This window comes from Malus sylvestris, chromosome 12 (assembly GCF_916048215.2).
Source record: "Malus sylvestris chromosome 12, drMalSylv7.2, whole genome shotgun sequence".
Taxonomy (NCBI): Eukaryota; Viridiplantae; Streptophyta; class Magnoliopsida; order Rosales; family Rosaceae; genus Malus; species Malus sylvestris.
This window is the reverse complement of record NC_062271.1, coordinates 18,645,139-18,672,011: the sequence shown is the minus strand read 5'-3', so window position 1 is coordinate 18,672,011 and position 26,873 is coordinate 18,645,139. Positions and strand designations below refer to the sequence as shown.

At 42.3% G+C, this 26,873-nt stretch overlaps 2 protein-coding genes across 3 annotated transcripts; both read left to right on the top strand.

The window, feature by feature from the left end:
• The first annotated feature begins 3,685 nt into the window (after positions 1–3,685).
• LOC126592476 (uncharacterized) lies at positions 3,686–4,782 on the top strand. 2 transcript variants are annotated; one of them, XM_050258160.1, is made up of 3 exons: positions 3,686–3,852; positions 4,082–4,266; positions 4,637–4,782. In XM_050258160.1, the coding sequence occupies exons 1-3, from the start codon at positions 3,774–3,776 to the stop codon at positions 4,655–4,657; spliced, it is 285 nt and encodes a 94-aa protein (XP_050114117.1). In that variant the 5' UTR covers positions 3,686–3,773; the 3' UTR covers positions 4,658–4,782. The 2 variants fall into 2 exon arrangements, with proteins under 2 accessions (XP_050114117.1, XP_050114118.1); XM_050258161.1 differs by having other exon boundaries at positions 3,699–3,852; positions 4,085–4,266.
• Positions 4,783–24,017: 19,235 nt separating this feature from the next.
• LOC126593034 (cell number regulator 8-like) lies at positions 24,018–26,424 on the top strand. Its single transcript, XM_050258888.1, has 3 exons — positions 24,018–24,456; positions 25,419–25,621; positions 25,906–26,424. The coding sequence occupies exons 1-3, from the start codon at positions 24,144–24,146 to the stop codon at positions 26,143–26,145; spliced, it is 756 nt and encodes a 251-aa protein (XP_050114845.1). The 5' UTR covers positions 24,018–24,143; the 3' UTR covers positions 26,146–26,424.
• The last annotated feature ends 449 nt before the right edge of the window (positions 26,425–26,873 follow it).

Here is a 26,873-nt window from a genome sequence, read left to right as displayed (position 1 = left end):
CCCTTATTTTATAAAAGGGACTCCCTCACCACCATTAGAGAGCATCGTCGCCTACTGAGCAACCGTCTCGCCGCGAGCATCAACTCTAGCCCATCATTTATGTATTGAGAAACGAGCCCTTATTCTATAAAAGGGACTCCCTTACCATCATTAGAGAGCATCAACTCTAGCCCATCATTCATGTATTGAGGAGCGAGCCCTTATTCTATAAAAGGGACTCCCTCACCTTTAAACGCCGCAAGCCGAGCCAACCAAGGCAACATAAGCCACGAGCCGAGTAGCCTCGCAGCGTGTGCTACTTCTAGTTGAGCGTCATTTCAGATTGAGCACTGCCTCATATCGAGCATCAGTTCAAGACAGCATCTAGTTACTTCGGCCCACACATGGACTGAATTTCAAGTCTCCAGCCAAAAGACTCTCTTGACTGGAGACTTGGGGGACTACTGTTTATACCATATTTAAGGCCTCGTATTTAGACCTCGTATAAATACTCGGGGGACTTAAATGTAATTATGTAATAAAGAAAGGGGCAAATATGTAATTAGGGGAGGAACCCTTATTCTATAAAAGGGCCTCCTCACCCTCACAAACCATAAGTCTCTCCTATGTAGAGCAAAGCTCTCACAATCTCTCCCTCACAAATGCTCTCAGATAAATACAATCAGTGTGGACGTAGCCCAAACCTTGGGGTGAACCATGATACATCTTGTGTCATTTACATTTCATGCAGATTCATGGTTGGATTTACGTTATTCCAAGACCTCCGGTTTTGTGCATCAACACAATGCATGAAACAAATATATATTTTGACAAATATATGAACATATACAATATATATCGAAAGGAAAATATAAACATAGAGGGGTTCATGCATCATGGGGAATGTTTTCATGCTTTGTGGACATTTCAAATATCTTCTTTTATTTTAAGCGTATCTGATTAGCGGAAAACGAATAAGCCTTTGAATTTCGTGCTGATAACGTGTTGTAGGCCTATTTGATTGAACGATCTAGGGTTTAGAGAGAGAGGGGTTTGGCAATATTGAGAGAGAAAAGAGATTGATTTAATTGTGAGGTGTGTTTGATTCACCCCATTGTACCTTTATTTATAGTAGTAGGAAGGGTAAAACCTTTCCCTTTAGGATTACAATATTTAATAGGTAATCTAATCCTAATAGGAATATAAGATATTTTCCCAAATATGACTGCAACAAGATAATCAAATATTACTCCCTATTTTATATTCTTAATCAATTAAGGGTTCTTGAATAGAGGTAAGCCAAATAAAACTCTCAAATGAATTAACCTCTACTCCAAAATTAATAACTAAAAAAATTAGTAAAATAAATGATGTTGCATCCTCAATTTCTTTCCAAATTTAGGTGTGATATCTTTTGAACCGTAATTTTCTTGGAAAAAAAAAATTGTTAAAAAAGAAAAAGAAAAAGTAAATTACATTGCATTTACATACTGTTAGTTCGTATATATTGGTTGCAAAAATGTTCCTACGTGCCCTAAATTTTTTAAATTCGAAAATTTTAATGAATTACAATTGATAGCCAAAAGACCCATTCCTTTCCAGCGATGCATATACGCCTAGCTGTTGTTGAAAATATTGGACCCAACAAAACACCCAGATCATACAAAACCTAACTTTACATTGGCATGTGGACTTGGTCTTCATATCATAAATTAATTAAACCCCAAATACAATATTCTATTTTTTAAATACAACAAAAAATAAAGTCCACACATTGTGGTATAAAATAAAATATTTAATATATATAGATAGATATATATATATAGAAGAGAGCAGTTAGAAATGAAGTCCTGCGGGGCTTTTATTTTTATTTTTATTTTTTTAAATTACATTACTGGTCATGATTTTATTTTAAAATAAAAGATCAAATTGTTCTTTCATCATCTTTTGATTGACAAAGAGAGTTTTGCTACATTTATGTTATAAGAGGAAGATAATTCATATCCCAGATATTTGATTGAATAAGAAGACCGTAACCACAAACAATCCACCACTTATTATTTTCAGTTTTTTGCTGTCAATATGATTGGGCTTTCTTTCTTTTTCTTTTTTTCTTTTTTCTTTATTTTTTTGTAAACTTGTCCAATCGTTTTTTTTTTAACGTATTATGCCAACTAATTATTGATCATGCATGAAAGTGACTTGAGCTTTCGTTGGCCAAATTATTTTCCTTTGATTCATTTTATGGGGGCAAAAAAAGGCAACAACTCTAGGACCATTGTGTCAATGTGAAAAGCCAAAAGATTGGCTCTGCTTGCATGCCATGTAAAAAGATACACAAATTATACAAGAAATTATGTGCAAAAGGATTAGGATATTTAAAATCTTTTTTTCTTAATGATACGGTTGATGTGGGACATTTCAACACGCCCTTTCACATGAGACCCAATTAGTGGGCCACATGTGGAAGATCTACACATCGACAACCACGTGGGGCCAAGAGACCCACCATCATTGCGCGAGGCCAAGGGGACCCACCCATCACGTGGCAGTACAGTACAGGTCCGCTCCCTGGCTCCAATACCATGTCGAATTATCAGATAGACGGGCCAAAGGCCCACTTCCAACAACACTGATATTGTCCCCAACTTGGTAATTACCACCTGCATAATCTGTCAGGTGTGAGGTTTTATCGCAAAAGGCCTTAGTGTTAGTTGGAATGGAGTTATGATATTTAAACTCTTATTTTCTTATTGATACGGTTGATGTAGGACATTTCAACACTTCTTAATATAATCTTTCAAAAAGTACTGATAAATTTTTGTTTTAGACATTAAACAAGAGAAATGAAAAACACACACCCTTTTTAGTCATGTTTGAGAAGCTAAAAATTTGTGTGAAAATCAACCGTCAATAAACAAATCTATTATTAAAACTAACACATTAACAAAAACTCATGATCAATTAAGAAACACTCAAGTCAAATTAATAATAAAAGTAAAAACATAAAACACCTAAATTTACTATGTCAACTCCATCAAAAATCGTGTTGTAATATTTGTTAAATGCTTTACATGAACCGAATTGTTATCACTTCAGTCCAAGTAATTGAACGATCTCATTTATTTGAGGATTCACTTAAGATCAATATTATGAGTTATGGACTTATGAGAGAGAAATATTCCATATAATTTTCCCTCTTAGGCGATTTTCTGTTTATTTATTATTAAAGAAATTATTTATTGTATAATATATCTATGGGGTGCAAGAATATCGGGGACCCTGTTCAACTGGGGGCCTCTGCAATGGCTCCTATTGCTCTCCCTCAAAGTCGGCACTATCTCGTACTTATCACGTCCACAAATTGGTCAATATAATCACTATCGAATTGGCTAAGCTAATCTTGTTTTCTAAATTATATTGAGTACTTTTCCGATTCAATCTAGTGTACCTTTTTTTTTTTTTAAAAAAAATTGTATTTTCTAACGTTCTAATAAAATCGGAACTGTTTTATCTTGGAAAAGGTTATGCATATGTAGTAGTACTCGACCCACACTAACATTAATGTCCGTCCAACCCAACACACCGATATCGGTACCTCGCAAGTTAATGCTGTGTGGGAATTGGGATGGTGACGGTTTCAATTGTGAAAAGCTGATAAATAAATTAATCATAAATAATAATAATAATAATAAACTAAATCATATATCATGCGTTGCTTCTTTCGTGAACTCATTCTTCCCTTTATATAAGTGCTCATTTTATGTTCTGACAGCCATATATTGGCATGAAAAATGGAGAAGCTCGAGAACTCTACAATCTTCACCTCCTGCCTTTTTCTCTTCCTCCTTGCCACACCTTGCTTTTCCAAAGGTTTGAATCAAAAGAAAGTAGTTTCCGCACGTCCTTTTTCTCCGTACATTCTTGTTTATTTCTGTTTTTTGATTTGTTCAATCTAAATATCAGAAATCAACAAGATGTATAAACGGAGAAATGGGTGAGTGGAATCACTCTCCTAAATTAATTTGAATTGTGTGGTAAAATTCTCATATGTAATTAAGTCTACTAATTTGCAAATTTTTTTTGGTGGTTTGTGTTTTAGTAGGTGAATCGGATTTGATGGATACTGAGGTTTATGAAATCGATTATAGAGGTCCGGAGACTCACTCATCAGTTCCACCACCAGGTCACTCTCACGGGAAGAAGTCTTTGCCTTTGATCCACAAAGAAAATGCCATGGCAACCCCAAAACCTAATAGCATTGAAGGTGCTAACATGGGAAGAAAGGTAAGAGCTCATGCACTTACATTGATTAGTTGGATTAGCTCTTTTAATTTTTATGTCAAGTTCTTTTTGGGGTTCCGCAAGTGATATTTTAATTAATCTAAGATAAACTATAGAGATGAGGATTCAAATTTGGGTGAAAATTGAGAACACTGCTTTAGCCAACTTGACTGATACCTATTTTGCAGCACTTTTTAATTTAGGAAGTTTTAGGAATTAGGTTTATGGGAAAACATAAATATTGGGTCACTTTGATTTCACAAGCTCTTTATATACTTTTAAAGCTTTTGATAACTTAATTTGCATGATATTCTATGTTTTTATATAATGTTTTTGTTTTTTCTGGACTCTTATGTTGTAATTTGCTTTGCAGGTGAAGAAAGTACATGGATGAAGATACTGATCTGGACAGTGGGAGTAGTGATAGTTTTGATTCACAATTTGGTCCCTTTCAGTATAGATATCAATTCTGAATATGTATTAATATAAAGATAAATATATATAGCAATCTTTAATTTATTACATGTTTTTATTGCCTTGAGTAAATGAAGGGCTTCAAGATCTTATATATGTTCAGAACAATGAATATATATTATCCTTGTAATTATCATTAATCACGCCTAAGAATCAAAGAAGTCAATCTATAGTTTATCAAACATATGTACCGGACTAGAATTCCTTCACAAATTTAGCAGGTGGTTCTGAGAAACATTTTATTGCGATCGTTACACCGTCATACATAGATTTAAGGTGATAAACTATTACTAATTTCTGAAGCAACCCCTGCTGCTTGGTCCCGTTGATGGACTGGAAAGCACAACCTTACGGTAGTTGAATTCGGCAACTCATGTGAGGCTAGCGTGACATAGTTTATATTTAGTGGACCTTGCTAAGTTTACGTGGTGGTATCACAGTTTAGGGTTATGGTTTGAGAATGCATGTGGGATCGACATATATTATTAGATTTCTCTTATTTCCTGGGTTGGATGAACATTAATTTGCGTTACGGTTTGGTGGATATACTTGTAGGGCAATAGATGCATAATGCATGCGTTAAGACACATGTAATTTGGTAGCATGACTTGGCATTGCATCTGCATGATAGTAACACATAATTAATTACTACGATTGGGCAGTTGGATGCCGCTTGGGAACCATTTGAAAGATTTTTCAATGTGATCGTCACACGGGGTGATATTTCACGTGTCGTTATATAAATGGTGAGATATGTGTGTTAAAAAGTTAATAACTTAAAAAATTAAATTTCTCACCACTTACATAAAAAAACATAATGTACCACCCGTGTTTCCGTCACAACTAAAAATTCCTCGAACCACAGGACTTGCAGCTAGTTCCTCCAAATTTAATGCTTCCCAATTTTCTCAACCTAGCTACTTAGAGCATCTTTAAAGGAGGAGAGTTTTTCAGCGTGTTAGCAAAATAGCCCAGTACACTATGCGTTTGTTGTACTGGACTAGCTTTAGAGATTAAGTTGGACAGGCTTAAACTAGACTAAGCTGGATTAACTTAATGAAGTGTTTGGTACAGTGTCAGACTAAAAAGTAAGATAATTAACAAAATTTTAATATTATATTATTTAGGGGTGTGATATCCACACACCCCATTTTACTTCCACACACCTTTTTAATTTTTAATCATCAGATCGAATGAATTGAAGAAGATCAACGGACAGAAATTATTAAGGGGTGTGTGAGAAGTAAAACGGGGTGTGTGGATAGCACACCCCTATTATTTAACCAATATGTATTAATATTTTAATATTAATATATTTATTTATTCTTTTATAATCTTCATCCTCTCTCTTAACCTCTTTTTTTCTCCACTCATGGTCTTCCTGCCCTTTCCCTCTTTTACTCTCTGTTTCTTTGTCCCACTTCACTCTCCCCACTCCCTCTTTTTTCTCCCTTTTCACTCAAATTACTTTGCTATGTTCTTCTCTTCTTCAAAGTATGAAACTCTGAATTTGTTTTTATATTTAAATTTCAGTTCTTTGAGATTACAACTCAGTTCTTGGTGTTGGATTAAATCCAAAGCAAATCCAGCTAGGTATTCCTTCTTGAAGCAAGAGGGAAATCTGGGCTGTGGGTTCGTTGGGTTTCATAGGAGGGAGAGAAATAAATTTGAAGCAAAGAGGAAGTTGGGTTCATGAGACAAAGGAGATCGGCAAGACGGCAAGATTTGGTGATGGGATTGCGGGATGATGGAGATCAGCGAGACAGCAGGATTTGGTGATTGGATTTGGTGACGCATGCTTGTAGATCGCAAACGATGCAGATATTAGAAAGCCGGGATTAGCAATCCCATCCTTTTCGGGGGTCCTAGCTAAGACGAGGTAGTGAAGCCTTTAGTCAGAACAAATCCGACTTAATCGCATTAAAGACAGTCTTGGATCAAACCAAACACAAACTAGTAAGCCAGTCTAGTCTAGTGAAACCTAATGAGCCCAAATAAACACACCCAAGTGACATAATACAAGTGGTTGAATATTTGAAAAAAAAATTCAATCACTTGTGTTATATCATTTGGTATTCCGGGCTATATTCTCAGCATATTGAAAAATTTCTCCCAAAGATATCAAATTTAAAACAGAAAATTTAAATTTGAAAGCCTATGTGGCACTTTGATCATTTTAAAGTCTTGTTATCCACCAAATATGTCAAATTAAACTATTATTTGTTACATTATTTATCTTTTATACTTGTAATAAATATTTTTAAAACAAAAATAATAATAAAAATGATAAAAAGAACATTTATTAATCAATTAAAAATGAATTTGAAGTTGCTGTCAATCCATGCCATACTACATAAAAATTGGGATTTTAGTTAAAAAAAAATACTAATATTGTCTTCTTTACTATTATTGCTATATAAACTTTTTGACATTTCCTTTAAAAATGCTCTTACAAAATTAGTCCCATCATATTCAATAATTATAATTTTACAGAAAAATATGTGTATACATTAAAAGAATAAAAATGGTGAATCCTTTGGCCCTTCACCACCTTTTGACCCATCTTTTTAGTAAGCAAGCATTGCATGCAACTATTGATAAAGAAAGAGAGTAAGCAATATTTTTTGGGAGAATGATTTAAATAGAACAAGCTTATCAATATATGTTGTATTGATTTAATCAGGGTATTTCCTGAGTTTTTTGGTGTTTGGAGCGTAAACTGTGTCTTTTTTCAATACACAAATATATATTAAAAATAATATATATTTTAAAAGAGTTGGAACCCAATTGAAGTTTTTTTTTCTTTTTTTTTGGGGGGGGGGGGTGGGGTGAGGGGTAGGCCCTCTCACACTTATTACTTGAACAAAAACATACAATAGGGCGGCATAGTACCTAAAATTCGACTGTGAAAAACAAAATCATATACAACGGTTCCAAACTCCTTGAAATGTCACCCTTAAGAAACTTATCTAGAGAGGTTTTCTTTAGGATAAGTGAGATTACCTTCTCTAATTGGCCCATTTTCTACAAGTATTTCTCTCATTTATATATTAAGATGATCCCAAACTCTTGGATCATAAATGCTCCTCTACATTCAAAATGTTCACACCTACATTTTCTCTATATCACCATCATTTTCATGATCATCATACACATCACCAATATCTGGTAACTCTTTACTAACATCACTTTCTATCAAATTTTCAATCTACTCATTCTTTTTAGAAAAAAATAATAATATTAAGACACCCCCTCTTAAATTGTCGGCAATTTATTTAGGGGTATGTGTTTAGGCCCAAAATAGTGGTTTGGGCCGAGTATAGAATCATTCTCGGCCCGGGAGGCCTTGCGACAAGGGTGTTATGGATCGTGCAGTACGTGGGCTTCCAAACCTAGGTCGGCTAGGTCATGACATAAGACAGGCCGAGTCCTAGTGCGATAAGGAGTCTCGGCAGGATTAATAACCCGAAAGCGAATCCGGTTCAATAAGAGACTAGGTTCACAGTCATAATAAGACTAGGATTGGTCGAGTCAGTGTTTGATCAGGAGAGGAAATCCTAGTCCAAATAGGGTTTTAACCCGACCTTGGGGGATCCGTTGCTATAAATAGAAGAGGCTGTGCATCATTCAGGCCCCCAACAATTCAACACAAAACTGCCTTGCGCAAGCTTTCTCAACAACTTTGAGATTTTTTTCTTTTCTTTTCTCGCTGACACATCTTCCGTTGGCATCAACAGCACTGTGGAAGCAACCGGTGATATCTTAAGTCGGCATAGATAGCTCTGTCATCGTAGAATCAGTCGGTCTCGCAGTATCTTCCGTTGGCATCAACAGCACTGCGGCGAGGACGGTTGGTTACCTATCCAAGTCTCGGTCGAGAAGGATTTCCATATCCTTATTGATTGAGGTCATCTCATTAGCTTCCTCGGCAAAGTGAGGTGTTACAGTATATCGAGCTCGGCGCATTGCACGCCGAGTTATTTTATGATTGGATATTCCCAAGTGGGATTTAGAGTTCGACATTCGGACGGTCGAACCACGTTCACCATTAAAACTTATATTTGCTTTGAGTATTTGTGCCCTTACACTTTGGTGTCGATTCGGCGTGAGTTTACTCTGACGAATAACATCACTGTGACTGAATCCGACGACGACGACTCGTGAACTTCGTAAGAATAGTAACCTTGTCTTCAGGTTCGAGAACCCAAGAGGCCGAGACGCGTTCCTTCCTCGGTCGCAATCGCAAGACGCAGGAGTAAGCCGCGCACCCAACGCAATATCAACAAATTTACTCCTCGGCCGAGCTCGGCCGACGAGTTGGCACGCCTGCATTCACCGAAGGACGTAGATAGCTTATAGATTACTCGGCCTGCGCACCACGTAGGCTTGGTAGTTTCTAGGGTCAACATTTTGGCACGCCCAGTGGGACCCAGTGCTAAACTACGAAGTTCATGCCAATTGAAACACGATCGGTAAAAAAGAAAACAGCTATGGGAAAGTCGACAGCCGATCTACCAAATCAGAACATAGGACACAATGTGCCACAAGCGCAGAATCCCATCAGCGCCGTGACACCTGAGTCCACGAGCGCAACTCGCCGAGAAAGGGAAGTTAATCTCGGCGGTCAGGTTCGCAGTCTTGAAATTCCTGACAGGAACACTTGCGTTCTCAATGAAGGAGTAATAGAAGATTGTGATGAAGATGGTGGCGAAGAATCCAATCCACCCACAAGGTCGTTTCTTCGAAAACGGTTTGACGAGCAATCTCGGACGGTTGAACAGACATTGAGTCGAGGAATCGATAAGCTTCATGATGTGATACGCAATTTCAGTGAAGCACAAACCAGATTACTCGAAATACTGGTTAGTAAGGTCAGCGATGGTAGAACTTTCGATCTTGCCCAGCATTTGCCGCCGAGGAATAATCTATTATCAAGTGCACCGGCCGAGCCAATTCCTGCTCGGCTCAGGCCAATTCAATTGGAAAGAGGAGGAGGGTCGAATAGTAGGTCAGACGGATCCGACCAGAAAGTGGAAGTAACGCCCGTCGATATGACTAAAGTTCAACGGATGATCGATTCGGACATGAAGAAAGGGCCGAAGTTCCCTAAGTTTATACACCCGTATCCAGCTTACGTAGAACAGGTCGAATAACCTAGAGGTTTCAAGATCCCAGATTTTAGCCTTTTTACCGGAGAATCATCTTTATCCTCGTTAGAACATGTAGCTCGCTTCACCGCACAATGCGGAGACGTTAATAGTGACTTTCACAAGCTGCGACTTTTCAATTTTTCGTTGACCGGCTCAACGTTCGCTTGGTATATTAACCTCCCACCGAACTCCTTCCAGAGTTGGGAGGAGTTGGTCGAGAAATTTCATGAGCAGTTTTATCGGCCAGGAATGGAAATATCAGTATCCTCACTAGCAAGGATGGCTCAGGCGTCCGACGAGTCACCAATGGATTATCTTACTATATTCAAATCAGCCAAGAATTGGTGCCGAGTGCCTCTCCCCGAAGTTGAATTCGTCAGACTTGCTCTGAACGGTCTTGACGTCGAATACAAAAATAAATTCTTGGGGGCAAACTTTCGGGATATGTACGAATTAGCCCAACATGTCGAGCAGTATGATTATTTGCTCCGCGAGGAAAAGATTTCGAAAGCTCCATCTCGGGGGACGATTTACAATAATCCTACTGTCAATTATGCATCAACCGAGGATGAATGCGTTAGTGTGGATGCAGCTGAGATAGTGATAGATAAGCGATACGTTTGCAAGGCATTGACTCAAGTTGACTCTAAGGAAGTCAAAATCCGCTCGGCTACTGAAGGAGCACTAAACCCGTCGAAAGTTTATACTTTTGATATTACAAAGGCCGATGCAATTTTTGATCAACTGTTATCAGCAAGGAGCATCAAACTTCGGCCTGGGCACAACATTCCCAAGGCCGAAGAGCTTAAAGGAAAGATATATTGCAAATACCATAATTCAAGCAAACACATGACAAACAATTGCATCGTGTTTCGAGACAACGTCCAAAGCTGGATTGATAATGGCAAACTGAAATTTCCAGAGAAGAAGATGAGTGTTGATACTGACCCGTTCCCTACGGCAACAGTAAATATGGTCGATGCGTGCCTACCTAAAGACAAAGGGAAAGGGAAGGCCGAAGTTGTTGCGACGCAACGCTTTCGAAATCAGAATTCTCGGCCACGTTTCATGGCTGATTTTCGTTCAAACGAACCACCGACAGCTTTAACGGGACCCGTTATTGTCAAACCTATGATGGATTATAGCACCGATGAAGACAGTGGGACGGCAGTTTTGTGCAGTAAATGTAGAGCAAAGGTCGGCAGTGAGCCAGAGGAGAAGCCCTCTTCGCTTATAAGGGAACGACCTACGGCCGCAACCCAGCAAAAGGTTGCCAACGTAGGCCAACATCAAGGGGTTTTTGATAGGCTCGGTCCTAAAGTGAGGATGGAAGAGACACCCTCAGTCAGGAGGCGCCTTGATTTTGATGCTTCATTTTATGACGAGAACTACTATAAACGTAATTCTAGCAGTTCGGAATCATCGCGGAGCCAAAAAACTTTCAAACCTCCCGAACCTAGAGATCAACGTTGGTATACATATCATTCTTTGAAAGGCGTCTACACCGCACTATCCAAATCCCAGAAACGCCAGCACCAAAGGATAGATTGCATGGCCCGCCGACGGGCAACCCAAGAAACTTCGGTCCCTCAATGGCGGCCGAAGGACACAATTGCTACTGATGATGAACGACCACCTCCAGCTATTATGATAGAGTTGGTTCAAGGGAAACGGCTGGTCAACCGAGATGTCGAAACCACGTTCGAAGAGGCTGATAAACGGATCAAACTTCTTCTTCGACTGGGGGAGATGAAGGCACGCCTCGAGCATTTCAGGCAAAAGGCCGAAAGCAAATTAGCCCCGCCAGCCATACAAGAACCTTTGATCAAAATTCGACGGAATTTGCACCCACCGTTCCTCGGGGAGGCTTTAGAATACATGCGAGAATTTCATAAGAAACATTCGGCCAATGATCTGTATGGTTTGCCGAAGGCATGTCAGGACACAATTGATCTAGTCCTGACTTGTCCTGATGCCGAGCGAATCATTCAGAAGACCTCAGACCCAGGATTGAAAGCAAGGTTCCAGCACATACGAGAAGCTCGTGTCTTTGGATTTGAAGTCAACCCATACACTGATATCGATGCAGCCGACCTTCCTTTCTCAATGGAGGACCTTCAGTATTTACGATAGCACTTCGAAGTATTTTCGGCTGTTTCTCTCTTCAGCCTTACGACCGATGAAATAGCACGTGTTGCGCGATTGGATGCTTATCTCGACACCAGGGATGCCCGGATACACTATCAGGAGCAGGCTCGGATCTTGACCCCAAGCACACTGTCGATCTCAACCTCACCTGAGGCAATCACGCAGAACCAACAAGCTACCGAAGCAGCACCGCAGGATCAAACCATTGAAGAATGAGCAGAAGAGTCTCTTTGTCCAACTCTGACAACAACGGAAGCCGTAGTCGCCGACCAAACGAGAGATGAGGCTAACGAGGAAGATCCTAACCCGATGGGCCCGTCAGTCTTGGATAACATGGAAATCAGTATGGTCCATGTGTTACCCGCTGATTTTCAATCAAGCACAGCTTAGCCGAATTTCCTTGATGGTGATGTAGTCGCCGAGGAAGCCGGCCATGTTGATTTTGTATCTGTTGCTAAAGTTGACTCTGCAACAAAAGATGACAATATCAAAGCAACTTTGGCCGAATTATTTCCTCGCTCATCATCGGCCAACCTCCATCATTTAAAGCCATTGTATGTGACGGCCCACATCGAGGGATATCCAGTTTCTAAAGTTTTTGTCGATTGTGGAGCTACCGTCAATATCATGCCTATGAACATCATGAAGGCCTTACGTCGCTCTAATGATGAACTTATTCCGTCAGGGATCACAATGAGTAGTTTCATCGGCGACAAATCCCAAACCAAAGGTGTACTTCCGTTAACAGTGAATATTACTGGTCGTACTCACATAACCGCCTTTTTCGTGGTTGATTCCAAAACCGAGTATAATGCACTACTCGGTCGAGATTGGATTTACCAAACCAGCTGTATTTCTTCCTCATTGTATCAAGTGCTCGTTTTTTGGGACGGCAAATCGATCACTGTTCACCCGGCCAATAGCCAACCCTTCGAAACTAACATGATCCAAGCACGGTATTATGATGACCACGTCGGCTACATTACTTTGCAAGGCTTCAATGATGAAGGACGGCCGACTCGGATTTCTGTTCAGAAAGCTATCGAGGTTGGCGCCGAGACTGTCCACCAGGATTCGGCGAGACTCGGATTAGCCAACTACCTCCCCGAAACTGATGTTTGACACCGATCGGGAAAAACGTAGGGTCGCGGTTTCATCTACTATGGAACCACTGCTGGCCCATTGGTATACTATATCTAAACAACCAAATTTCGGCGTTAACCTCGTCGAGTTCCTTGCCGAAGGAAATAATGGTCCTGTATTATCTCTTAACAAAATTCAAGCCGCCCCGGCCGAGCTCGAAAATCATCAGCCCCAAGTTAAGGACCCCCTAGAAGAGATTAATGTTGGGACGGCCGATGACCCACGGCCTTTGTTTATTAGTGCTTTACTTCCCCAACAAATGAAGGACGAACTTCGTGCCTTGCTTACGGAGTTCAAAGATTGTTTTGCTTGGAGCTACCATGAAATGCCCGACTTAGATCGTACTCTTGTCGAGCATGAATTACGTATTAAGCCCGGATGTAAACCTTTCCGTCAACCACCTCGTCGATTCTCGACCGAAGTGCAACTCGGCATCAAGGATGAACTGGTTCGGCTCTTAAAAGCCGGGTTCATTCGGACAGCTCGATATGTTGAATGGTTGGCAAATATCGTTCTTGTTTTAAAGAAAAATGGTGCACTGCGCATCTGCATCGATTTCAGAAATCTGAATCTGGCAATTCCCAAAGATGAGTATACAATGCCGATTTTAGATCTGTTAATCGATGCCGCGGCGAATCATGCGATCTTATCCTTTATGGATGGACATGCCGGGTATAACCAAATTTTTATTGCCGAAGCCGATGTGCACAAAACTGCTTTCCGCTACCCGGGGGCACTCGGCACTTACGAATGGGTTGTTATGCCATTCGGCCTAAAAAATGCCAGTGCCACATACCAGCGGGCAATGAACACCATATTTCATGATTTAATTGGAACCATCGTCGAAGTCTATATCGACGATGTTGTAATTAAATCCAAACAACGGCGGACTCATCTGGATGATCTCCGACAGGCTTTCCTTCATACGCGCCAACACAACCTCAAAATGAATCCTGCCAAATGTGCATTCGGTGTGTCGGCCGGTAATTTTCTCGGTTTCCTGGTACATCACCGTGGGATTGAAGTGGACGAAAATAAAGCACGTGTAATCATCAATGCTCCACCCCCAACGACGAAGAAACAACTGCAGTCCTTACTCGGCAAGAAAAATTTTCTCCGCCGATTTATAGCTAACTCGACAGGGAAAATGAAAGCGTTTTCGACACTTTTGAAACTTAAAGACTCAGATGAGTTTGAGTGGACTGACGAGCATCAGGCAGCGTTTACACAAATCAAGGTCTCCCTCGCGACACCACCTGTCCTTGTTCCACCCCGGCGCGGTAAACCTCTCAAACTTTATATTTCGGCGGCTGAAGAGTCCATTGGCTGCCTCTTCGCCCAAGACAACGATGCTGGGTGGAAGCAGGCTATTTTTTACCTCAATCGAAGTCTTAATCCCCCAGAGATCAATTATTCCGCCGTTGAGAAGCTCTGTCTCGCCGTGTTCTTCGCCGCCTCTAAGCTTCGGCATTACATGCTCCCGTCGATCACACAAGTCATTGCCCAGACCGACGTTATCCGGTACATGCTTACCCGGCCAATTGTAAAAGGCAGGATTGGGAAGTGGACGATGGCGTTGTCCGAGTTTAGCTTGCAATACATGCCTCAGAAAGCTGTCAAAGGCCAGGCATTGGCCGACTTCCTTGCTCAACACCCTTCCCCCTATGGTTTTGGGGACACCGATGTCGAAATCGGCATGGTTGAAACACGCGACAACTATTGGACGATGTATTTTGACGGTTCAAGTACTTCATCTTCGGCCGGTGTTAGCATTGTCGTTCAATCGCCTAATCACGATCGTTGGTATTTTTCGCTTAAGTTGGATTTCGACTGCACCAATAATCAGGCCGAATATGAAGCCCTTATCATCAGCCTTGGCCTCCTTCATGACTTGCGGGCCACCCGTGCCCTCATCCTCGGCGACTCTGAACTCGTGATTAACCAACTTAACGGGTCTTTTCGCTGCATAAGTTGTACCCTGGCACCCTACCACATGGTTGCCAGCTATTTGGCCGAATCCTTCGACGGTATTACGTTCGAACATATTTCCCGGATCCATAATACCGACGCGGACGAGTTGGCTCAAATTGCCTCTGGTGCACAACTCTTGGGGGGCAAGCTAGGCCGAGAAATACCGGTGTTACGATAGCTATACCCGGCCTTGGTTAACCAACAAATCCTCCGGCGCGACGATGTAATACGCACCCGAGTTATGTCTTTACCTTCGTTGCTAGACCGACAAGACACTATAGAGGTTTGTACCGTCGAGGCAACACCAGATGACTGGAGAAAACCCATTATGCAGTACCTTGACAATCCCAATGGAAAACATAGTCGCAAGACACGAGTTCACGCCACGAACTATGTCACGTACCAAAACGAGTTATACCGAAAAGGCGAGGATGGATTGCTACTGCTATGCCTCGGCCCCCAAGAGGGTGCTCGGTCGATCACAGAAGTCCATGAAGGGGTTTGCGGAGCTCATCAATCCGGACGAAAAATGCGATGGCTACTTCGACGACACGGTTATTTTTGGCCAAGAATACTAAAGGATTGTATCGAGTTTGCACGAGGATGCGTACAGTGCCAAATCCACGGGCCTATACAAAGGGTCCCGGCCGAATCATTGCATTCGGTCATTAAACCATGGCCGTTTAGAGGATGGGCCATGGACGTGATCGGAAAAATCACGCCATCTTCTGGGGCTGCCAAGCACACATGGATAATAGTAGCAACTGATTACTTTACTAAATAGGTCGAAGCGAAATCATATGCCGAGCTAACATCTAAAGAAGTTTGTGACTTTGTGGAAGAACACATTGTGACCAAATTCGGCGTACCAGAAACGATTATAATCGACAATGGCACGATCTTTACAGCCGAAAGGTTTAGAGAGTATACGGCAGGTTTGAAAATCCGGCTTGAACAGTCTACACCGTATTACCCACAAGCCAATGGACAGGCCGAGGTAAGTAATAAAGTGTTGATCGGCATTCTCGAAAAGGTAATAAAGGAAAGGCCCGGTATGTGGCATTTGAAGTTGAATGAAGCATTATGGGCATATCGAACGTCACCCCGATCGGCGACTGGGACAACCCCGTATGCACTAACTTACGGACACGACGCAATGTTACCAGTCGAGTTAAGCATAAATTCATTACGGTTGACTGAGCAAAGTAGTTTGGTTAGCGTCGAATATAATCAGTCCATGAGGCAGGAGTTAGAAGATTTGGAAGAAGCGCAACTTGACGCTTACAACCTGTTGGTGGCACAAAAACAGATTATCGAACGAGCCTATAATAAAAAAGTACGGTAGAAAACATTTGGCGAGGGTGAATTAGTTTGGCAAACGGTGTTGCCCGTAGGGCTAAAAGATCCTAGGTTTGGCAAGTGGTCGTCGAATTGGGAAGGGCCGTTTGTTGTACATAAAGTATACGGCAAGGGGGCATATCATCTTAGAGACCGAACCGGTTTAGTTCACAAATTACCAATTAACGGGAAGTTTTTGAAGAAATACTATCCGGTCACTTGGGAAATGCGGGAGTAAAACATTCATTTCAAGTGATAGAATACAAAGTGAGCTGGTCGATCGGTTTACATAAAAGTCAAAATAAATTCAAGGCAAAGAGGGTAGAAGAGTGCCGAGCAGGGCCTTCAGCTCTAACCACCGCACTTCGCCCATGATGACCTGGGCCTGCCGGTTCTTTTTCTCCAGCTTCAATTGCTCGACCCGTTTTGCGTTCGCCGCATACTCGATTAAGCAAGCCTTGCCGCCCGACTCGAAGTCCTTGGCAAGTTCGGAAGCAATGACCGACCGTCGTTTCGACAATTCGGCCATTTGACGGTCGAGGTCGGCCAAGACCTCCCCTTTAGCCTTTAAAGCGTCAATCTTCAGACAAAGAGCATCTTGAACGGCCGTGGCAGCCTGCAGGTTGTTCGGCCCTCAGAGCGTTCTCGAAAATACTGAAAGTTTCTCGAACCCGCTCCAAGGCGGCTGACGCCTAAACGACAGCCTCGCCGCTCAGCTGACCGTCGGCTCCAAGGTCGTTTAGACATTTGCCCAGCAAATCAATACCTTTGCGCTCAAGGACTTGCGACGCCGAAAGCGACAGGACCTCTTACAGCCGAGTCAGAGCAGTTGAATCAGTAGTTTCGGTTGTGGCGGCTGAAGGACCAGCCCCTCCAGTAATACTGGACAAGAGAGCTTTGAATTCGACCTCCCACGAAACCTACACACAGAAATCAGGTTAAGCTCAAAGGAAGCCATGAAAAAGATAGCAAGAAGGTTTCATTTCTTTTAACCTGCCAAGAGGATACATCGGCCATGGCTTCAGGATCATTGCTCGAACCTAAAGAACTTAATGGCCGAGCCCGGTTTCTTAGACTGCTTCTCAGTTCACGCGACCGATGGAGGTTATCTACATTCGATGGCCACTGAGGCGGCCAAGAAATATAGATAACACCCTTCGGCGCATAGAAGTTTCGATGAAAAGAGTACGCAGGCACCTGACAGTATTTTCCTGGTTTAGAGTTTTATGGTAGGAAAATAATCAAGGAAAGGCGGTAGAGGGTACTTACGAAGGCCGAAGTAGCCTCATGCGGAGGAATGTGGAGGTCCTGGTCTTGAGGATGAACAGGTGTTTCCGCCGTTGCCTTTGGCTCCTCGGCTGGTCGTTTGCCACAGTCGACCGTGGAAAGGCCGACCTGAATAGCCACCTCGGATATTGGAGGAGGTTGACGGCGAGTATGAGGGTGATTTGCCAGCGGAACCTCGTCGCTCCCCTCGCTCTCTTCCAAAATGAAGACCAAGGGCTTTGGATTTGCAGGGGAAGTTCTCTCGGTCGCAGAGACCGCCTTTTCCAGGATAAGTGCAGCCTCGACCGATAGGGGTACAACTGGTGTACCGGCCCCAGAAACAGGCCGATCGGAGTTGGCTGTTTCTCGACCAAGGCTTGGCCGACGGCGGGAGAAGGAGAAACACCAGGAGTCGTCGCCTCTGTAGTTTGACTGGAAATGACATGGATCTCCCGTGCTCCTTTTTTTGCCAGCTTTTTGACCCGCTTGGCAGGCGGCGGAGGTTCGATGATCGGCTCGGCCTCTTGACAAGGCCGTTTGCTCAGCACAGCAGTCTTGGCACTCTTAGCAACGATCGATTTTTTCTCGGCCGCAACCGCAGCGACTGCCTCCACTTTTCTCAACGGTCGACTACCTGAAAAAGTAAAAACAAATCAGCAAGGCAAATCAATGTGCAAAATTGAAGGAAAATGGGAGAAATAAACAGTTATCTTGAGCTTGGGGGCCGAGGCCTTCTTAGGTCGATCACCGAAGAGTTTGTTCAACACACCTTCGACCGGAGCACCAAAGAACTCCTGGGTATATTGTTCCCACCAGTCACCGAAGGTGTCAGTGCAAAGGGTTTCTGGGGTGGCCGGTCGAAGGCTGAAATTTTGGCATTGCTCTTGGAACTCCCTCTTGGCGGTATTGCATTCCTTCTCTGAGGAGCTTGGTTCGCGTCCACGGCTTAGGACGGTTCAGGAGGAGAGAAGGGGGACCGGGCAGCCTTGGAGGTAGCCAAGCTGTCGAGCGAGGAAATTAGGATGGAATACTTCCCAGCCCGCTCGTTTCCCATCACAGTCGAGAGGAAGATCGCGAGCGAGCACGAACAACCCCCAGGACTGACGAAGGTCGGCATCTTCATCCGCGCCCCATATTGATGAGGGTAACTTGATGGAGGAAGGATATTCTCGACGACGACATATAAAGAATTCGTCGTTGGAAAGGTCATCACAGGCGAAAAAGTATCTAAATACCTCTTCGGCTTGGTGAGGAGGTGTTGATCAAGAGGCCAGCTGAGGTCCAAGCGCTTCCGTTGGCGAGAAATCAATGATTGCCGGCCGAAGGGAGGCGAAATAAACTTGCAACCAGAGTTGAAAGACCTAGAGGGGACCGTTCTGGTGTGGGTCGATCTTATGAAGGGTCGTCTCGGCCAGACAATGGAAGAGATAGGCAAGAATGTTGGAGCTAAGTGACAGGGCATGACCACTAGTCAAGGCTTCGGCCACCGGCATGTTCTCAACCAAGCATTTGTTAGATTTGGTACAACAAATGTACTTGTTGTACCAATAGAAGAGGAAAGCCTCATGTTCCCCTTCTCGCAGAGCCTCTTCGCCTCGGCCGGTAAAATGGAGATAAAGGGTGTTGTAGTTGAAGAAGTTCTTGTGAAGTTTTTGAACGTCTTCTTTCGAGGGTGTTTGACCCTCATTGCTCAACGTCTCAAAGGCCCGTCAGTCGAAAAGCGTCTTCAGGTTGAGGTTCGACGGGTACCTAGAGAGGGCAGCATCGACGGGGATTCCAGATGCCGAAGTTCCTAAAATGGCGGTGATATCAAGAATGGTGGGGCCAATGGGACCAAGAGGGAGGACCATGGTGTTGGTGGCCGAGCACCAGAAGCATAGGGCTGCTAGGAGGAGCTCCATGTCGAGAACGACATCCATGGATGAGAGGAGAATGGCGTCGTAGATGCCGATGGCTTTCCATTGCTCGCCAAAGAGCTTTTCCATTCGTACAACCCAGGCCCCCTAGGTTGTAGTGGTCGAAGGCCAAGAGCCTTGAGGCCTTGCCGCATCCCATCTCGACCATTCAAACCCTTGAAACAAGGGTGATAGGCAATGCTCCTGGAAAAGTCCAGTAATGGTTGATGGTACTGCCGCCTTGAAAAGAGGACCCAAGATTTGGTGAGAAGTGCTCATGTCACTTTCAAACCGTATGGTTTTGATTGAGCTTCGATCAATAATCTTCTAACACTGATCACATTCCCTGGAAAGCTTAGAGATAAAGGAGGCCATTGTATGAGGTTTAAAAGGTAGGTGTGAAAAGGGGTTTTTCTGGGTTGGAGATTTGAAGAAGAAGACCTGGGAAAAAGAAATGCGCTGGAGAACAATAGCAAGAAATTTCAGAAAATTTTGAGAGCGTAAAGTGCAAATGAGAGAATTTCGGTATTTATAGAGTTGTGGAAGGAAGTGCAATCGTTCGAAATTCAAAATAAAGGGTAGAATCGACCGAGGAATTCGCTAATCATTATGAACATTCAGAAAATCCAGTTGAGAAGACCGAGGGTTTCTTGTTTTGGGGGACGCACGATTGCGTGTGATGGCGAGATTTATGGTGAAAGACGGTTTGGCGTCTGCACGATATTGGATGGTTCGTAGATCGAGGTGGCGTGGTGGTGTTCAGCAACAAGACCATGATGATATGACGGTTCAGGGGGCTGCACGCTCCAAACGTCACTATGGATTAACCCTATAAAAGAAGGCCACGTAGAATGGTGGTTAGCAGAATCGAGATCGTGGGATCGTGTTCAATAAATGCACCTCGGAAGGGGAACATTTAAGTTTTGAAGTTTTAACTTCGCTTCTTCAAGGCCAAAGCTCGACCAGAGGGTTCAGGCCGAAGGCCTCAGAAGCGAGGGGGCAATGTTCAGGCCCAAAATAGTGGTTTGGGCCGAGTATAGAATCATTCTCGGCCCGGGAGGCCTTGCGACAAGGGTGTTATGGATCGTTCAGTACGTGGGCTTCCAAACCTAGGTCGGCTAGGTCATGACATAAGACAGGCCGAGTCCTAGTGCGATAAGGAGTCTCGGCAAGATTAATAACCCGAAAGCGAATCCGGTTCAATAAGGGACTAGGTTCACAGTCATAATAAGAGTAGGATTGGTCGAGTCAGTGTTTGATCAGGAGAGGAAATCCTAGTCCGAATAGGGTTTTAACCCGACCTTGGGGGATCCGTTGCTATAAATAGAAGAGGCTGTGCATCATTCAGGCCCCCAACAATTCAACACAAAACTGCCCTGCGCAAGCTTTCTCAACAACTTTGAGATTTTTTTTCTTTTCTTTTCTCGCTCACACATCTTCCGTTGGCATCAACAGCACTGTGGAAACAACCGGTGATATCTTAAGTCGGCATAGATAGCTCTGTCATCGTAGAATCAGTCGGTCTCGCAGTATCTTCTGTTGGCATCAACAGCACTGCGGCGATGACGGTTGGTTACCTATCCAAGTCTCGGTCGAGAAGGATTTCCGGATCCTTATTGATTAAGGTCATCTCATTAGCTTCCTCAGCGAAGTGAGGTGTTACAGTATATCGAGCTCGACGCATTGCACGCCGAGTTATTTTATGATTGGATATTCCCAAGTGGGATTTAGAGTTCGGCATTCGGACGGCTGAACCACGTTCACCATTAAAACTTATATTTGCTTTGAGTATTTGTGCCCTTACACTTTGGTGTCGATTCGGCGTGAGTTTACTCTGACGAATAACATCACTGTGACTAAATCCGACGACGACGACTCGTGAAATTCGTAAGAATAGTAACCTTGTCTCCAGGTTCGAGAACCCAAGAGGCCAAGACGCGTTCCTTCCTCGGTCGCAATCGCAAGACGCAGGAGTCAGCCGCGCACCCAACGCAACATCAACAAATTTACTCCTCGGCCGAGCTCGGCCGACGAGTTGGCACGCCCGCATTCACCGAATGACATAGTTAGCTTATAGATTACTTGGCCTACGCGCCACGTAGGCTTGGTAGTTTCTAGGGTCAACAGTATGTCATCCACACACCCCTTTTTAGTTCTCATACACTCTCTTAATTCTCTATCGTCGGATCGAATGAATTGAAGAAGATCAAATAATAGAAATTAATAAGAGGTGTGTGAGAAGTAAAAACTAAAAGGAATGTGTGAATATCACACCCCTTTATTTTATCCTTTTCTTTTTAGATTACCAGACCAACATATCAATTATCAATTTATTATCACATTTCAATTGTAGAAACAAGAATTTACCTGATAACAAACCAAGTTAGCAAACCATGAAACCAGTGCTCAATCGGAGATTCAGAGGAGAAGGGTTTTGGTGTCGGACTTTTGGAGCCTTGGAAGAGAGGGGTTTTGGTTGACATAGAGGAGTTTTGCAGTTGCCAGTCGGAGCCTCGAACTCGGATGAGAAGGGGTGGTTTTGGAGTTGGAGGAGAGGGGTTTTGCCGTTTGGTCGGAGGGATTGGGAGTCGGGACTCTCAGATTGGGACCATTTGGTCGGTGGGAACCCTTGGGTTGGGCTTGGGACCGTTGGGTAGGCCGATAGGCGATGGTGGCCAGGTGGTGGTGTCGCGAAGAAGACTCAAGGGCTCTGTATTGTCTCTCTTTGTCTCAGCTATAAGGGAAAATTACATACTTTTCTTATAGACCTGTACATCTGCTACTCCAATCAAATTCGGGCTCTGAACAGAGACGTTGTTCGCACTGAGCCATGACGAACCTGGATCTAATAATGTATTGTAATCATGTGTAAGTTTCTTTTTCGTGGCTTCGGTTTCATTAAGTTTTACCATGCACGTCAACAAGAGCCATGACCGAGTAAGCTTTGACAAGGGAGACCAGTCAATAGCATTACCTCTCAATACATACAAGACTGTCTCTTATTATATATCAAGATTCAAGAGGGTCAGTTGACAAAACAAACCCTAGCTAATATGCAGATATATATCTCAATTGTACTGAATAACATGAAAACTATATGATGGTGATGTATCAAGCTCAAATCTTAAAGGAAATCACTTTATCAAACTCTCTAATGTCGTTAGATTATTCATTACTATGTGGTAGCTAGTGCCAAGGGAGAAATAGCAATACCAAGGAAAATTTCACGTTGAATGAGTTGTCTGAAGGAATGATTCCTTCGTTTATAAACATTCATCATACCACTTCTAGAGGATTGTATAAGATAAGGGGATCTGGCGTTACTCCTTAAAGTTGGTCAGTATTCTGTTGCGAGTGGCTATAGACTTGGAGTGATGTTGAATCAACAAATTAAGGTAATGCCTCAACTTGTGCAGATGGGCTTCGAACCTAGAGAATAGTTATTGTATGTTTGTAAATTGTAGCCTTCTATTTTTTTTTTATACAATTTACTATTTTACATCTTAATCCAACTATAATTTAACTTAATTGGTAAAATGTGGCCACGAGTACAGTGAAATTCCTCATATCCTCTTCAGGGTCAGAAGGAGTGGATAACTGTGACTTATCACCAGTTGTTATTTAAAAAAAAATAAAAAAAAAAGAGATTAGGAATATATATATGAAACCCACCTCTTGTTAAACTTTAACTTTGCAGATTTTGGATTATCTTAAAAAAAAAAAAACCAATCAAACTCAAATTAAGTATTTGTCATTAATATTATAGTCTAGTGTTATTTCTTTCTACTCATAATTTTTTTGGGGGGGGGGGGGGGAGGGGGTCAGTTTTTGTAGATGATGAGTTGGTCACCAAATTATTATCGTCAACCAAGCCATTGTGCTTTTGTAGATTCAATTTTTGTAGATGACGAGTTCAATACCAAATATACATATATCGGTGTTTAAAAAAAAAACTAATACTAGTAATTATGATCCTCGAATGTAGAAAATTCTTTCTTAAATGAATTTAAAAAATGTCAAACTGATTCTTTAATCTGGATTTCACTCAAACAAAACCTCTATTTGGATAATTTCTTCTTCCTTAAGGTACCCGGAGTTTTAATTTATTCGTTAAAACTTGACCAAACTGACAAAAGAACATGCGCAATAGCGTGATTACATACGCCGGCCACTAGTTCTTTGCCACGCAATACGATAGTAGTTGGAGATGGTGTACGTGGCATGAATTTAAAGCTGCATCTGGTTTATGACTCCAGTGGCTGCCACAGTAGATCAAAACCACCTAACGGCGTTGACTGGGGTGTGACGTGGACGAACGTAAATTACCAATTACGCGGTTAACGCGGTTTGGTGTCGGGTTCGAGACGTATTGAGACAACTCGTTTTGTCCCCCTTTCATTCCGTCGATCCAATTTTAGGGTTTCAAAATTCAATCTTTCTCTCTCTTTCTCTGCGATTCGATTTCTAGGGTTTCTGATTCTCTCTGTGATCAATCATGGCGAGCAACAACAGGGAGAATAATGTCCAGGAGGAATCGAACCCGCTTCTGGGCAAGCAATTCGAGGAGACCCAGAATGATAATGAGAAGCCCGCCAAGGCCTCGCCGGAGACTCAGTCGCCGGAGAAATCGCCCACGGAGATGGGGCATGTGAATGGCGGTGGTAATGGGTGCGCGTGGACCGCCGATGGGCTGCCTTTGGGGCACGGGAGCGTGATGGGTGAGCCCATGGGCCGGGCCCAGTGGGACTCCAGCCTCCTTGCCTGTCTTGGCCGCAATGATGAATTCTGTAGCAGCGATCTTGAAGTTTGTAAGTTTTTTCTTTTGGTTTTCTTGAATTAACAGTTTGGAATTGTGCGATGTTTGGATGTCTGTGTTGTATTGTAACCTCAGTAGCTTTGATTTCTTCGATTTTCGATGACATATTGGTTTAATTAGCTTTGATTTCTTCAATTTTCGATGTCAGATTGGTTTAATTGCCGTTGTGTATTAGAAATTATGCTAAATTAGCTCAATAATTATCGCATGACATCTTTTCATCATTGCTTTTTCTGTTTATTGGATTAGATATATTCTATAATTAATGAAAATTTTAGAATTCAGTGGCTTGGTTCCTTGTGTTAAACGGTTTAAGCCACGCCTTTCTTGCTTAATAAAGAAGAGGGGGTTTTGCAAACTTTCTGGAATAGTTATGCATCTTGTTGATTACTATACGGACCCCAAGGGGTAGCATGAACCCGAATGGCCAGAATGTGTTCTTGGATGTACCATTCTGCAATTTGGTATTTGTTCTTGATTGGATTACACTTGGAAATAGCTTTTTTTTGTTTATTGTCTTGGATGATTTTTCATCGATCATATGTCATTACCTTGTTTTTTCTTTTTCTGTAATGGATACTCTTCAATTCTTATAGCATAAGGTTTGTTGCTTAGCATTATATCAAAAACTGAAATTAATCTAGTCCCTAAATTTCAGAAAACATGAGTGGTTAATTAAAAGAAAGTGTTTGTTCAATATCTTTTGTTTGGGCCGAGACATTTAATTGAAGCGGTAATGTGAAGAAACCTATTAGTCAAGAAATCTCCAACTTATTTTCCCACCAGAAAATATAAAAAATGTGTGCCCACATGAAACAGTAGGATAAAGGGTTTGCTAATACTTGATAATAAGGGTTTGGGGCCATAAGATCATAGTATTCATAAATAAACTTTTCAGTGACCTCCTACGTGCTATCGACAATTTGCATGCTAACATTGATGTCATTTTGGTAGGTCTTCTTGGAAGTGTGGCTCCTTGTGTGTTGTATGGAAGTAATGCTGAGAGACTTGGATCTACTCCTGGGACGTTTGCAAATCACTGTTTGCCTTACTCTGGTCTATATCTGATTGGAAACACCTTTTTTGGTTGGAACTTCCTTGCACCGTGGTTTTCATATCCTAGCCGTACTGCCATCCGCCGCAAGTTCAACCTAGAGGCAAGTTATATTTTCCCCTGCAAAATGTGTATGCAATTGTAGGTTAACTTTTGCTTATAATATAAACTTTTGCAATGCGTATGGGTTTTTTTGATCCAGTTATACTCGATTACCTTTGTTTTGTTTATGGCTTCGCAACGAATCTGATAATCATAACACAAAGTATTTTAGTTGTCCGTCTCAAAGCATTACATAGAGAACAAATATATCGTTTTTTATTATCTTACCAGAGAATTCAGGAGTTATTAAATGTGTGGTTTTTATGATATTTTGGTGATGAGCAGGGAAGTTGTGAGGCACTTAATAGGTCATGTGGCTGCTGCGGAAGCTTTGTGGATGATGAGCTACAACAGGAACAGTGTGAGACTGCCTGTGATTTTGCAACTCATGTGTTCTGCCATCCATGTGCTCTATGCCAGGAAGGTCGCGAGATCCGTCGCAGGCTGCCTCATCCTGGTTTCAATGCGCAGCCGGTTCTGGTTATGATTCCTCCTGAGGAGCAGGGCATGGGCCGTGGTGCTTGAGAATTGAGAGCTTGTCCTTCCGGGACATTGGATGTTCGTACTTTGTATACGTAAGCGTGTTTTGATATCCGGAACTGTTGTTAAACTGCATCGAGTTATCAGAACCGAACCACATCTTTTACATTGGTTTTCGTAATCAAGTATAAATAAGATAAAGATGAAAGTATAGACTTGTGTGTATATGTAACGTGTGATATCTGTGGACGTGCTTGTTCGTTGGATGCAGACTTTGATGGAACTCCTTTTTAAAGTTTGGTTTCTAAAGGAAGCTATTTTTTTTATACCTACCCTCTGTGGTGTGATAATTAGTAAACGAAAACTTGAGTCGCCCGTCCATGATCCTCCGTAGCAACCGTCTTAATGCATTTCTTGCTCGCGAATTCATGGCCACAAGATTAAAAAGGTTTTTAACCCTTTTAGGCAAGTGTAATTTCTTTTACCGTGTGTTTCAATGATGGAAAAAAAAAAAAAAAAAAAAAAACAAAGTTGGGATTTGGGGAAAAGATGGGAATTGGACCGCAGAAAAGGATATCTTTGGGAGTGCTACTGGGGGTTGTGGAATGGGTGACGGGGAGCAAGTTGATGATGAGCTGAATTGTTGTCGTCGTCTGCCGGAGAGCTTAGTAGCATTGACGAGGAGCTTGGGACTCAGTAGGGTGATGACGACAACAATTCACAAAAGATAAAGTCTGCCCTTTCTTCTTGGCTAGCTGAAAGATTTAATGAGG